Source organism: Bombyx mandarina, chromosome 11 (genome assembly GCF_030267445.1).
Source record: "Bombyx mandarina strain Sakado chromosome 11, ASM3026744v2".
NCBI classification, from domain to species: domain Eukaryota; kingdom Metazoa; phylum Arthropoda; class Insecta; order Lepidoptera; family Bombycidae; genus Bombyx; species Bombyx mandarina.
This window is the reverse complement of record NC_143218.1, coordinates 6521465-6537275: the sequence shown is the minus strand read 5'-3', so window position 1 is coordinate 6537275 and position 15811 is coordinate 6521465. Positions and strand designations below refer to the sequence as shown.

Here is a 15811-nt window from a genome sequence, read left to right as displayed (position 1 = left end):
TGAAGAAGGAGCGATGGAAATTATGGAAGATGTGAGTCCCCTCTTCCACCAGACTATAATAATGTAATAATGCTCTAACATTAAGAGAAGGAGTGATGGAAATTATGGTAGATGTGGGTCCCCTCTTCCACCAGACTATAATAGTGTAATAATGCTCTAACATTACAACGCAATTGGCACCTTGGCTGTGATAAGTAAAAGGCAGGAACTTGGCTCTGCCCCTGGCATTTCTGGCGTATATGAGCGACTGTAAGCGCTCACCATCAGGTGGGCTGTATAGTCGTCTGCCTACAAGGACAATAAAAAAAGCTTCTGAGAGTTCTCCACTTCAGACTTCCTGAACTAAAATCGACGAGGAATTCAAGTGGAAAATATACATGAACACTGATATTGTCATAGGTGGTATTGGCATCCACGGTGATAAGTGTCGAGAGAGCACCGACCTTGTGGTGCCCCAACGCAAGCAAGGTATAAGACCTTGGTAAAAACATTACTGCGAATGTAAAATGCTGAAATTCGATAAATAAAATAGAACAAAATGAAGTGACTGTCTTTATATAAACTGCGCCCGCATCATGTTGCCGGTCACGGAAGTTCATCCATAAACCTTTTAACGAGATACTCTGGCTTCGAGCGCGCTTGTCACATCCGAATCGCTGAGCTCACAAGAGGGAATTGGAAATAATTCGCACCAATATCAAATGTACAGAGTGGATGTTTCAATTTCGTTTATACTGTTCCAAAAAGACTATGAACCGTGTTATGGAAATCATTTTCATAGCTCAAAATATAAGCATATATTTTTTTTATTGTTTACTAAGACGGCTAGACCAGCTTATAGTCCACCTGGTGACAAGTGATCCAGTGACCCATAGACATTAACAACCTACATTCCGCTACCCACCTCGAGACATAAGCTCTAGTCGCAATTTTCAGTACAACGGCTGCACAAACCTTTCGAAACGCATTACAGCTTCGCGGCAGAAATAGACGAGATGTGGTACCTACTCGTGCGGGCTCTTTTTTTTTTATTGCCCTTGTAGGCAGACGAGCATACGGCCCACCTGATGGTGAGTGGTTACCGTTGCCCATGGACTTCAGCAATGCCAGGGGCAGAGCCAAGCCGCTGCCTACACTGTGCTGTTCCTGGCTCACAAGACGTCCTACCTGTAACTGTAACGCTGGGTCTATTTTTGGACCATTACCTTTATACGGGGCTGGCCGTAGAACTGACGATCGCTGGAGCAGACAGGTTCGCGAGTGGAGACCGTGCAGCGGAAGACGTAACGTGGAACGCTGATCTGACGCTGGGGTGGTGCGATGACCTCCGAACGGTGGCTGGGAAAAAGTGGATGAGGAGAGCCGAAGGCTGGGCTTGGGTTGGAAGAGGCCTATGTCCAGAAGTGGGCTGATGGTAATGATGATGATGAACTTTGTAAATTATTGTGTAGGAGTTTGATACCTGGATAAACTCTGGACGGTTTGAAATTTAAGATTTCAATTAACAAGAACCCGATCGATCAAATTTCAAGTTGTCGTGAAGTTGAAGATGGACAAAAAAGAACAGCACCAATTACTGTACTAGTCTGTAAGCTCACCATATACGCGAAAAACACATCCAGAACAAAGAGATCCGCTGTCAATTGTGCTGTTCACGTTTGTATTCGGTGCTCAAACAATTGTAAAGGGGTGAGGGGTCAGACTATTCTGGACCACCTGCGTTTGATGTTCGCCACGCTGCACTTAGGGTTGTGAGAAACAAATAATTTACAGTTGCAGTCATTTTTTGTGGCTTAAAACATTACGGTTAAATAATGTTACGCCGGTAAGAATAACGCCATCTATCGCCGAATAGTCGAAAAAATATCGAAGGATCTATTAGCACCTAGAAGTCTCGAGAAGTACAACGCCATCTATTGTCAGATAGCGGAAACACAATACTAGAGATGTGTGGAATATTCTGGGCTGTGTCTATGGGTTAGTTCGCTCGTCGAACTCTTCTTCGTAATCGATGAGTTTGACGAGGACGGTGACCGATGCTTGAGAGCATCGAGCGTGAATCCGGAGGATCCGACAAGACATGTTTCGGGTGACAGCGGTTTTGCGTTGCCCCGTCGCGGTCGTATAAACCATAGCTTGAATCGAGGGTTTCGCCTCATATCAGCTCTCCCCATGTCGATATGAAATCACAAAAATGAACTTTTAGTCACAGCAACTTTCTGTGGCAACCCTGTCCGTCGTCCCAGAAGTGGGACACAACAAAACGGAGCACCCTCTACGTTAATGTGTCGTCGGATTCTGTCGACCAAATGACTACCTACACCGCGAACAACACGCGGCTCGTGAAGTGCATTATGCAATTGTGGGCTATATGGGTATAAATATGTGCTTTTTTTTTTTTTTTTAATTGTTTACATTGTTGGAAAAGCCCACGGCCCACCTGGTGTTGAGTGGTTACTGGAGCCCATAGACATCTAGACCGTAAATGCCGCCACCCGCCTTGAGACATGAGTTCTAAGGTCTGACTTTTAACAGTACAACGGCTGCCCCACCCTTCAAACCGAAACGCATTACTGCTTCGCCGCCACCCACCTTAACACATGAGTTCTAAAGTGTCACTTTTAACAGTACAACGGCTGCTCCGCCCTTCAAACCGAAACGCATTACTGCTTCATGGCAGCAAGAGACAGGGTGGTGGTACCTACCAGCGCGGACTCGCAAGACGACCTACCGCCAATAATTACACAAATTATAATTTTGCGGGTTTGATTTTTATTACACGATGTTATTCGTTCACCGTGGAAGTCAATCGTGAACAATTGTTAAGTACGTATTTCATTGGAAAAATTGGTACCTGCCAGCGGGATTCGAACACCGGTGCATCGCTAGATACGAATGCACCGGACGTCTTATCCTTTAGGCCACGACGACTTCATACACTTAGAGACTGAGATTCGATATCCTTATTACGGCATTTGCTCGTCAGGCTTACTACTCCAGACAAAGAGCTTGTGGTTCACCTGTGATTAAAAAGGTACCAAAGTCCTTGAGAAATCCACCTTAAGAGTTGAGGTCAAAATCTCTCAAAATCATGAAGGCATCGTGCAAAAATACCCAGAATCGTGTAATAGTATAATTTGCAGCATTTTAAGACGTTCATTTTAGCTTTTGTTGGTGTTTTCATCAGTCACAAACAATATAAATCAATCTTTGGATACTACTAATACTTTAGATACGTAATTACAAACATTACGACCCCGCTGGATATTTAGGCTGCGAGTACACGTGTCCTTAGCTAAACAAAATTAGCAAAGCACTTTGACTTTCACTTCGTCTGAAACTTTTGTCATTGTCTCGCGCCGAACGCGATAATCGACTTTCGATTGAGTCAGTTCATCGAATTGTCTTTCTAAACTACTATAGTGGAAAACCCTATTAATATTTTACATCACTATATTGTATATTAGCATATTGGGTAATGTAGATTATATGTTTGCATCATGAAAGAGTTCTAAATCAAGCAAAGGCTTTCGTCGATTGTGCAATTGCGAATCCTTAATATGCTTGGACATAACATCCGTAATGAAAACTCATTGGAACGATTAATGGTTCAAGGAAGGGTAGACGGTCAACGATCTCGCGGCCGATCACCCACAAGGTGGACAGACTTGATGAAGTCATCTACTAAGCGTTCCTTTATTGAATGTACACGTACCGCCACAAATAGAGAGAGATGGAGAAGCCTCGCAAAAACCGCAACCAAGCAATAAGACATACATAGCCACGACCATTCCTTCAGGAGTGTACGACGGAGAAGATGATTATATGTGCGATGTAGATTATGTAGGTACGGTAAGTATGCATCTATATTAAGTTTTACTTGTTAGTACACCGTACTGACTTGATATAATTGCAACTCTCAGAGTTGTTTTACTAGAATAATACTTAACGCACACCAACGATCTTTACGTGGTTTTGACGATTATATTCCGTATTTTTAAGTGGGCATTTGTCCGTTTCTATTTTGTTCTATAGAGAGGCTTGACTTGAGATTTATTTTAAGCGTAATTGAGCTACTAATAGAATTCCACATGACCGCGACTGCTCTACCAAGAGCAATTGATTATGATGATGAATTGAGCTACTTTTTGCTTAGACAGCTTAGCGAGCTCAGGGCTCATATGTCTTTAAGTTCGAAGCCTTAATTGTATAATCATTGTCCGACCCTTCAAACGAGGACGCATTAAAAAAAATACCCTAAGTTTTTCATTAATGACTTTTATTTTGTAATTAACATGTAATTAAGAATTAAACGTACCACGTGCCTAAACTTCATTAAGTACTGCCAACATTTGAAAGTCAAAACAACGATCTATTTTAAAATTCAAATTCGTTCTAATCGAATACAAATACCGAATTTCAAATAGGCCATATCAGTTGGAGACGCCGACCCAGTTCCTAAACAAAACGTTCAGCGATGCTATATTGATTAAAGCCGTTTTTAAACAAAATTGAACTTTAGTGTAATATTATTGCACTTATTAAAACTTCTAGTCACAAAGGAGCGTATAAAGACTATAATCCTATCAATATAGATGGTACATTGAAGCCATTCTAAAGACAAGAAACAGTTGCAGGGATTACTAATTCAAAACACTAAATTTTAGTCGAGGTTGCGTTACATTGCGCGCTGTATTAAGTACTCATACTTATTGACCTATTGAAAGCCCGCACGGGAGGTCATCCTATGTTTTACTGGCTCAAAACCGTTTTGGCTTAAGCGCTGACGTCATATCTCCAACCACTAACACTAACGTCAGATTCGCCAATAAAAAGCAATGAAAACGGCTCTAACAAAAATAATTGAGAATTTCTCCCATTGCCAGCAAGCAATCGTTTCCTTTGAAATCAACTAGTCGTTTAACTAATTAATTTAAAAAATTAGCTTTCTTTAATCCTGCCAAGCTCCGGTTGTTTTTATGGTACGCTGACACTAAACCTACATCGCACACTATCACAGCTTCATACCACACTGCAGCGGGGTCATTAAAAAACTTCATTACCTTCCGCTCAGTCAGAGCCACAATGGCTTCATATAAAAGTGTGTGGTTAATGCCTTTAGCTTTACGACAGCGTATAAGTACAAGTATTTCACTAACAAATGGATTCTGTTAGAGAAAATAGCGTGAGAATTGCTTAAATCGTGTGCAGTGAATAGTGAATTCAAAGTTTGTTTTGCTCCGTAATTAGAATCATTAAGATTATTGTGGTGCTCACGCATCTGTAAAATGTCGATGTCGATGTCGATCCTTGAAATTATTGTATCTGTATTTTGTTATTGGCATTATTAAATTGGTATTATTGTGTAAATTTTCGCGACCAATCAGAATCGAGCTGTGTGTGACGCTAGAAACGTGTGCGGTTGCTATTGGATAAGAATATTGTTCCCTGACCCCACTATCCTATAAAACTGTACGATTGCTAATTCAGAATAAGTATACACGCCAACTGGTATCTCAAAAAATAAACATCTTTTAATTTCACCGAAAAATAGTCCTCAAGTCCAAAAGAAAATAACAATTCAAGTATAACATATCTATTGCCGCTACAGTGGTATTAGTGTTGTTTGAATATATATTTTTTTTATTTTATTTTTTCCTACCTACCTATGCTGATAGCCTTGAGAGGCTATTTCAGCTTCGCCCTAGCGAGAGCAGTGCTTCGCAGAATCTACCACCGGATCGGAAACGCGACCCACTGAGAAGGTCCGCCGAGAAACTCAGTATGTCTGTGAGTTAATTCGCTCGTCGAGCCCTTCGTTGCAAGCGACGGGTTCGACGAGGACGGTGACCGGTGTCGTTTGAATATAATTGAAGATTCAACGTAATGCGTTTATGATGTGTAGCAACAGGTAAGCATTATGTTAACGATGCGCATGCAATTATTTCATTATACGTCAATTGCCCGACACGTATCTATATGTAAATACATGTACCGTCTTAGACAATAAACGATGTTTTCATTATATGTATTGTTACGCGCTGGGGTTCGGGATATATAAAACTTCCACTGAAGTACGAATTAAAGCACTTCACAATTGCCTTCGTGTCGTCTCTGCAACGCTTTTATATTCGATACGACAACTCGACAATTATCGAGAACATTCTCGGTAAAGCCAGTCGTTTCGATGTGCTTTTGCGCACGATAGATGACGTTACTCTTACCGGCATAATAGTATTAATCTTTTATTATATGAGGTCGCAATCGCGGAAACAATATTTATAGAAGTGACCCGAAATGACGGATTTCTGGCTCCCCTTCTATGTTTAGTCTTTAATATAATTTTTCAATTTACGAATTCATTTTTCACACAACTTAATCAAATTACGTTTTAGAAATTTTTCTGTTGTATTCCTTCGCTTAACTGAGGATCCATCCTGATAAATGTGCAGTATTATCTTGGTCAAATGCATACTGGGAGTTCCTAGGAGCCCAATGTTTTTTGTGTCATTGATGAGTAGGATCTTGGTTAAGCATGCTCTTAGCGTTGGCCTCCAATAGCAAAACTAAATGCCCCACTCTAATTAAGTCACGTAAGCAAAATCTAACTAAGAGCCCTAAGTAGAACTCACAGCAGAAAATAACAAAACATCAAAGCGAAGTTTTAATAAGCCGATCCAACTCACGTTCCGGGGAAATTTCTTACCAAGGAACTGTTCTCGTGGAGCAACACTACAATATTGCAGAAACATTTCATTTAAACTATAAAATTGTAGTGTGTAAATAAAGTTTAACTTCCAACGAAATATTGTGCTTACAGATATTATTATTACATTCTTACGTAAAAGCTCAGTAAACAAATTTTTATAAATACAATTCTAAAGTTTTGTTGTCAAGTTAAGATGTTAATAGGGGATTTAGATTATCGTACCGTTCTGTAGGATTTACAAAAATAGTAAGAATTAAACATTTGGTACAACTAATGACGTCCTACTATATAATACGTCTACCGGACTACAACAAAAACTTTACTATCGTTAAGGTCGTTGTGAGGATAATTTGCAGTAGTAAATGAAAAAACTGAATTAAGCGCACGCAGTGATACCGCTTTTCTCTAAGCTCGTAGCATAATTGCATAGCCGTCAAAGCAAAGGCTCAGTATATAGCCTCCCAGCTCTTACACTACAGAATCGTAGGTAAATAAAATATCTGTGAAATATGTATAGACGTGGTGAATTTATATGGCTTCTTCGCTTCGTAATCTCGTCTACACCGAAATCCGAAGCACAATCATAACGTAGTGTCTACGGCGTAGCTTCGTAGCGCATTGTTTTGAGTCTCTGCGATGGAATCTTTTCAAAAAAGACTTATTTTAATGAATTAGGTTTAGAATTTAGACACAGCCGACGGAATGGCGGGTGGAATGAGAATAAGAAAGCTTAGGTTTCTAAGACGTATTATCTATACTAATATTATAAAGAGGAAAGATTTGTTTGTTTGTTTGTTTCGAATAGGCTCCGAAACTACTGGACCGATTTGAAAAATTCTTTTTCCATTAGAAGCCGACATTGTCCCTGATGAACATAGGCTACTTTTTTTAAAAAAAAAATTATTTAATTTTTTTGGTTTCATGTGTGTTTTAATGTTTCCGAAGCGAAGCGAGGGCGGGTCGCTAGTTAAATATAAGAAGGATTATAGAAGAAGCAGGATATAATCATTGAGAGTCGTCGAGTGTCACCTTGATGACCCGTCGATAGGACGTCCTAGGACTATCTCCGCGAGTCTGGTTGTAGTGTTGACTACGAAAAATACCCTACTCTGCCCGGGTTCTTACTCCGGGCGGATATGGGACGTCGAGCGAGAGAATTCAAGGGAAGTAGTTTAGTTGGTAGGGTCCTAAAACAACTTGGCAAGCGGCTCATTCCCAACATCTGCAGACCTTCGAGTCCCACATACCCGCCGACCCTTAAAAGCGGGCACGTCGTTGGAGGATCAGCCCGCTCTCCGAAAAAAATAAAGGATTTGGCAATGGCTTATAGAGAATCGCGCGTGGCATAAATATTTTTCGCCAACCTATGTGCCAGTAGCCTTATGGAACTAGCTTGAACCTGACTGGTGCACAAGCTCACGGGGCTCAGCCTGAAAGAATTTTCTAAGCCCTAAAAAGAGCAGTGGTTCACTGAATCTAACACTGGAATGGAATCGTGACTCACTGAGAAGATCCCAGAGAAACCAAATAGCGTTGTAACGGCTGTCATTTTCTCCTAATCAGATATCATGTCTCACAGTCTAAGACCAAAAACAAAATAGAGCTATCAACTCTACGCTCTACAACCAATAAATCAATCCGATTCCCATCCAACACTACAAAGGAGCCTTACAGATGCTTCACGAACTCCTTAAACAATAATTAATTCATCGCGCAACTCCACGCAGTCTTCGCGGAGCTTAAAGTTCCACCTCACAATATTATGTATGAGTTACAACTTTGATGATGTCGGACAAAGTTTTGGGACTCTCCACACCGCAACGAGTCGGTCATTGCGTCGTGTTGTGTGTGAAACGCATTCAAGAATTTCATCCGAAACGTCCCAAAAGTTTCATATTACCCAGGAAGATTTTTGTTTGAAATCTCTTAAATGTCGTTTAAAAACAAAAAAAAAACACGCTAACATAGTAGAATCAACAAAAAATTAAAAATCTTTTCTTTATTATCTTGCTGATGCTGGCCAGGGTATTGATACAAATGATACTTTTATTATTATTATTGTACACATGATTGATGGATATGACGGCCCACCCAGTGCTAAGTGGTTACCAGAGTCTATGGACATCACGAGGTGAGTACCGTCATCCGCCTTGAGACATAAGATCTAAGTCTCAATTGTACCGTTTAAAGGCTATCCACCATTTCAACCTGGAACGTCTGACTTCACGGCATCGAAATGCGGTGGTGGTACCCATGCTAACAATAACAACTAAGGTTGAGATAAATAAGGTAAACAGGCACAGTAGGGTCACTCAAGAACTAGCTAATGAAATTCAACTTTATAGATAGCTTTCGTTGTCAGCTCAAATATCTATTTAATTCCTTTCATTAACGTTAACAGCCTATTTTAGTCTTAGACTTAGACCTACTAAGACAGGCAACGTGATCCAATCAGAGCCCTCGCCTCCATAGTCTGCCCGGTATTCTGCGTATATCACCTTGTTACTGAGCGTCCTAGATGACGTGGCGTGCAACCTCTTTGACAGGATATACAACCTACAACGACTAGGCATAGACTAAGACAGAGACTTGACAGGTAATTCGAAAGGAAATAAAAGAAAAAAAATGGGACGAGGGCGAACTTGACTGCCAGCAGTCAGTATTTTCAATACCTTCCTAAAAGACGTAGACGAACCAGACGACAAAAACCAAACCGACCGTCACTTGGGTCACCAGTTCGTGGTCTCCATTATAGAAATCGTCTACCTTGGGTTATCGTTTCTTCGACAGTTACGTCCGACCCATTGCCACTTCAGCTTTTTTATCTGTTGAGCTATGTCGGTAGCTTCGATTCTCCAGTGAATGACTTTGTTTCGTATACGATACCTTAGAGAGACACTGAGCATAGCTCGTTTTCACAATCCAACCAAAACAAAATACATTTTTTCGCAAAAATTTAATCCAACGTCCAATGACGAAAGTTTTATGAAATCCGTCGGTGCCTCTACTTCGACGTATATTTTCTCTGCTCTTTCACAATGCGGTATCGAAAACAAACGGGACGATCTGCCGTTCGCTTTCATTGTTTACAGGCTTCCGTTTAAACGCGACTTATTGTCCCTTGTCTGGGCTAGTTTATACACCATACATTCCGCAACTAGGTCTTTACAGAACGCGTACGGGCATCTATCGAAAGAAACCGAACCCTACATTTTTACAACAATCTACAGTTCTAAAGACGAGTACCATATCGATGTGCTTTAAATGTAAGCTTAACGGGCGAGCCAATAGAATGAAGTTCTTTTTCTTCTTAATCATTCCACTCTTGACAGAGTGGTCGTGATCGTTAGGTAGCCTTAAAGAGGGCGGATCTGACGTATTTTATGATGATCCACCCTCTCGCTCTGTTCGAGGTCATCCTGCTCCTCTCGTTTAGGGACCTCCCACTGTACTCCTGATTTGGTTGGTCCAGCGTAAAGAAGGCGCGTGCTTTCGTGCCGTCGTGCCGTCCATCCAACTTCGCACGCCGAGGTGGCTCCATAGACTAGTCATCTCGTGGTGAAGCATGTCCAAAGAAAGCCAACATCCGAGAATGTACTGTAGAAGACGCTACTTGATGACGAGCTGACGATTAATAACACAATATAAATATTTGATCCTCTATCTAGTATTAAGTGGCTATTAGATTCCATATCACGAGTTTCGTCACCAAACAACGTTTGAAACATACAAAGGAGTTTTACATCATTATTATATGACCTATCTGTGTTAAATGGCTGTCCAATATTTGGAACATGTGGTGGCGTTGTAGCCAAATAACAAACTGGTATATACCGTATGGACTCACAAAAATCCCTACCATCCGTAATTGAGATAATTTCTATGGGTTCCATTTTGATGACACTACAATTTGTTCAACGTTCGTTCATGAGCAAACAGTCCTTTATTATAAATCAGATACTGTTAAGCAAATAAAAATAAATAATCGGGCATAAAAAATGATGTGTGGTGTCGTGGGACACCGGATAGGAACGAAGTTCCTTATTATAAAAATATTAATTTTAAGTTCTATTCGAGGTATAAAGAAAATTAAACTGGAGGTTTCGCAACAACCCACGGTCATTCGGTAACGTGCGAACTTATTGTGGTACACTTCATTCACGGTTGTTTGCATAAGAGTTCGTGTATTGCGCAAACGAACGCTCTGAGATCGTGGTCAATGAATGATAAAAAAGTATGTTATTTTTTGTACGTTATTACAAAGTGAAGTCGTACACTGTGTGCATTACTAATAAAAATCTTACGTTATGGACGTTTTTTTCCGGTTAGGGTACCCCTCCGCATCGTCCCATAAGGAACTTCGTTCCAAAAATGGAATGTTAGTTTTTCGAAAAATTAAGAATTACATTTGTTTCAGATCCTTACACGGCCTCCAAGATCCAATGTAACGAAACGATCCAGCTATCGCATTCGCATCCCCACGCCACAGTGTCGAGCCCCGGCTTCCCTCGTCCGTACCCTGACGACGTGGAGTGCATCACAGAGATCAGGACGCCTCCAGCTCACACTCTGCGCTTGCACTTCGAAGAGCTCCTCACCGAACACGAGCCTCAGTAAGTTACCACTTAATATTTTGATTAAATATCCTGAGACCCGACCAGACCACGCTCTGATTATCACTGAACATTTTTGCCATTGTAGGCATTGTCGAAAGGTCGCCGATGCTCATAGACATCAGCTATGCAAGGAGCACATCGATCTTGCGTACTGCTGACTGGTCTGCCAAAATCCCGTTTAAAGAAGCGAATTGTGGTGGAAAGTACATGAAATCCGTATGTTGCACATGGAAACAAAATTTGCCAACACAGCGGTGCTAAATAGTATGGATGAACTCTACTCCGGTGGTAGGCGGTGCAATTTCTAAAAGGAGATACAATCTCGAGCCTCATCAATGTTTCTGAGCAAGAGCGACCGCTCAAAATGAAGTATGCCTACGCGTCAGCCGTCGTCAGCCAAAAAACATTTGCCAATACTTTTTGAACGATTACCTACATTTCATTTTATCTCCAAAATTTCCCTGGAGTCCTTTACCTCAAATCAGAAATGGTTATAGAAATAAATGTTCGATATTTTTTTGATTCCGCTATTAATTGCTCTCAGATGCGTAATATACATGTACATTTTATCGCGGAATACTCAGAACTTCGCACATTACGAGTTCGTAACTGCCGTTTATGAAGTTTGTGGGCATCAGTAAAGCTAGGGACGCAACCAAGCCAATCCACCAGAAAAAGTTTCTTTGAATATTTTAAATAGCATCATCCCATCAGGTGGGCCGTATGCTCGTCTGCCTACAAGGGCAATAAAAAACTAAAAAAAATAAAAAAATCAATTTCATTTTTAATACACTTTTTTTAATCTTGACTTCTTTCTATGTACCTACCGGAATCTTAGAAGATAGTTTTTAAATTTGCACACGTATCAAGAGCCAAATACAATAAATAGAATAATACTTTTTGTTAATATCATGACTAGAATCTCCATGATAAAAAATAAATAGCTTAGATTTTATTTAGGCTCTGTACTTATTTTTTTTTTAAATTCTAAACTAGGTTTTTCACCTTCATTCTCCTTTGCAACTAATGTCGGAAAATATTCAATTAACTTAGATAATGTTAGTTAAACATTTAAGATATAGATTATGGATTTGAGACACAGCTTTTGTTTTCGATTTTAAAAGAATGTACAAAACTTAAAGTGTGTGTGCGCTTGGCTTAGATTAGCTATCACAGCGACCCGCCCTCGCTTCGCTTCGGAAACTGTAATTTATTATTGATTTCTCCACTATTAAATGGATGTTATTATAATGATGATATATAAACCTTCCTCTTCAATCACTCTATCTATTAAAAAAAACCGCATCAAAATCCTTTGCGTAGTTTTAAAGATTTAAGCATACATAGGGATATAGGGACAGAGAAAGCGACTTTGTTTTATACTAGGTATAGGCCAAAGTATAGACGTCTAATCTTATACAGTTAACAAAGCATGCTTTGGTAATACCGTTGTGTCTATGTCCACACGAACTAAACTTAATTTCGCTTAGACGCATAACTGTTGCTCTAAACGAAATGAGGCTCTGACATCAAGCATCAAATTAAAAGATTAACTAAATAAAATGAAAATATCAAGCAAAATTCATACGACTTTCAACCCTATAAAAAGTTTTTTTTTATTAAAGGATTTTATATACATTACCGTAGAATGCGAACTCATTCAGCGTATCGTAATATTTCTGTGTTTATATTTTATATTTTAATATAGCGCCCGTGTTATTGCCAGATTAACATAATATCACACGCGTTCAAGCCCCAAAAGATATAAAATTTAACGAAATCACAGACCTCAGAAAAAATATAGGTTTATTGCGCAGTAGTCGTGTCGTTAGCGCTGGGCTAATGCACTTCAATGCTTTCTTATCTTTTAAACACAATGTTTAATATTGCTCATGAAATATTTGTACTGTACTGTAAAAACTGAGACCTTAGAACTTAACCTCAAGGTAGGTAGCAGCATTTACGTTGCAGATGTCTATAGACTTCGGTAAACACTTAACACCGAGTTGGCCATGAGCTCGACTACCCGATTAAGCAATAAAATTAATAAATAAATTCATTATAACTAGTCAGGTCATAAGTATTGTCACACAGTAAAAACTTTTCTTTTAGAATGCTGACCACAAAAAAGCTTATTGAATTCGAATTTCGAATTGTTCATGAAAATAAAAATGGATACTTTTAGAATTTTACTCATTTTTAAATATGGAGTGGACGCTTAAAGAAGACCGTGTTGCAGTTATTGCGTTGCATCGTTGCGGTCACGCGCCAATTCATTTTAACATACTGAAAAATTTGAATATAACCAAAAGATTCGTTTATCGTACCATCAAACGATACAATGAAGACTCTAGTGTAGATGAGAGGTCAAGAAGTGGTCGCCCTCGGTCTGTTAGGACTCCAGCAGTGATAAAAGCTGTGAAGGCGCGAATTCAAAGAAATCCCAAACGTAAGCCGAAACTGTTGGCCCTTCAGATGGGGTTAAGCAGAACCACGGTGAAAAGGGTTTTAAATGAAGACTTAGGGCTTCGGGCATATCGAAGAAAAACAGGACATCGTTTGAATGCTCGTCTAATGGACCTGAGACTGAAGAGATGCCGCGCTTTGTTGAAGCGGTACGCGGGAAAAAAATATCGGGAAATTCTTTTTTCGGATGAAAAAATTTTTACCGTAGAAGAGAGCTACAACAAACAAAATGATAAAGTGTACGCACACAGTCGTGACGAAGCGAGCAACCGTATTCCGCGTGTCCAACGAGGTCATTTTCCATCCTCGCTCATGGTATGGTTGGGAGTTTCTTATTGGGGCTTAACAGAGGTACATTTTTGTGAGAAAGGTTTAAAAACTAACAGCCTGGCCACGGGACATTCGCCGATACGAATATTCGCGCGGTGCGAACGGCGAAGCGTCTAGCGACTAAAATAAGCGCATAGAAATGTACCTAACAAGCCACGCGCACCGGCGACCGGCGAAATGTACCGAGCGAATCGCGCGATGCGGCGGGCGAGCAAAACAAATGCATGAATACGGACGGCGCGAGCCACGGAGTCGAGCGGTAGTCGCGGCGAATAGTACAGTGATTAAATGAGTTTAGTTGTTTTCGCCGCGAAAAATTAACGCCGAAATTTTTATATTTTTTATTTATTTTTTATTTTATATATTTAAATTCGTCGTGGCCTAACGGACGTCCGGTGCAATCGTGTTGAGCGATGCACCGGTGTTCGAATATCAGGCGGGTACCAATTTTTGTAATGAAATACGTACTCAACAAATGTTCACGATTGATTTCCACGGTGAAGGAATAACATCGTGTAATAAAAATGAAATCCTCAAAATTATAATTTGCGTAATTACTGGTGGTAGGACCTCTTGTAAGTCCACACGGGTGGGTACTACCACCCTGCCTATTTCTGCCGTGAAGTAGTAATGCGTTTCGGTTTGAAGGGTGAGGCAGCCATTATAACTATACTTGAGACCTTAGAACTTATATCTCAAGGTGGGTGGCGCATTTACGTTGTGGATGTCTATGGGCTCCAGTAACCACTTAACACAAGGTGGGCTGTGAGCTCGTCCACCCATCTAAGCAATAAAAAAAAAAAGCTGAAATACTAGCTAGACCAGCTATTTGGAAGTCTAGCCACCCAAAGTATTTCTCGTACTTCTTGTGGAATTCTCCATCTATATGTATACTCCGATTCTTATTCAAATCAAGTACTTCACAATATTTTCCAAATAATAGGTCCTGAACCAAAAAACTATTAATTTGTAAGCAATATCGAGATAATTTCGATATAGACATTTCGCTGTCGGACTTCCTTAGTAGTCGCGGCGGCGAACGTGAGTACCCGTGGCCTGCAAACGGTGCTGCGCGAACTGTCGCCTCGTCCACCGCTTCGCTGTTCGCACCGCCGATCCCCGTGGCCAGGCCGTAATGCAGTTGTGTATCAAAATACAGTCCTGACGAACCTTGTGGAATCTGTTTCTCATACCATGTTCAATAACAGGCACTGGGTATCCCAACAAGATTCGGCGCCAGCTCATAGAGCGAAGAGCACACAAAACTGGCTGGCGGCGCGTGAAATCGACTTCATCCGGCACGAAGACTGGCCCTCCTCCAGTCCAGATTTGAATCCGTTAGATTACAAGATATGGCAACACTTGGAGGAAAAGGCGTGCTCAAAGCCTCATCCCAATTTGGAGTCACTCAAGACATCCTTGATTAAGGCAGCCGCCGATATTGACATGGACCTCGTTCGTGCTGCGATAGACGACTGGCCGCGCAGATTGAAGGCCTGTATTCAAAATCACGGAGGTCATTTTGAATAAACTTTAGTGTCATAAGAATCTATGTTTTGTTAAGTTCATTTTGGTATATGAATGGTTACTTAATGAATAAACTTGTTTCAATTATTTTACATTAAACATGTGACAGAATTTATGACCTGACTAGGTACATTTGACGTGTTTTCAAAATGCGATTTTAGCG

The 15811-nt window shown here is 40.4% G+C and overlaps 1 protein-coding gene across 4 annotated transcripts in view; it reads left to right on the top strand.

Moving 5' to 3' along the window:
* Window positions 1-15811, top strand: part of LOC114242215 (uncharacterized) — a 245435-nt gene that overhangs the window by 177732 nt on the left and 51892 nt on the right. For all 4 annotated transcript variants that reach the window (XM_089730835.1, XM_089730832.1, XM_089730836.1 and 1 more), the window contains exon 8: window positions 11127-11322. In XM_089730835.1, the coding sequence (XP_089586961.1) occupies window positions 11127-11322 (196 nt within the window). The remainder of the gene's footprint in view (window positions 1-11126; window positions 11323-15811) is intronic.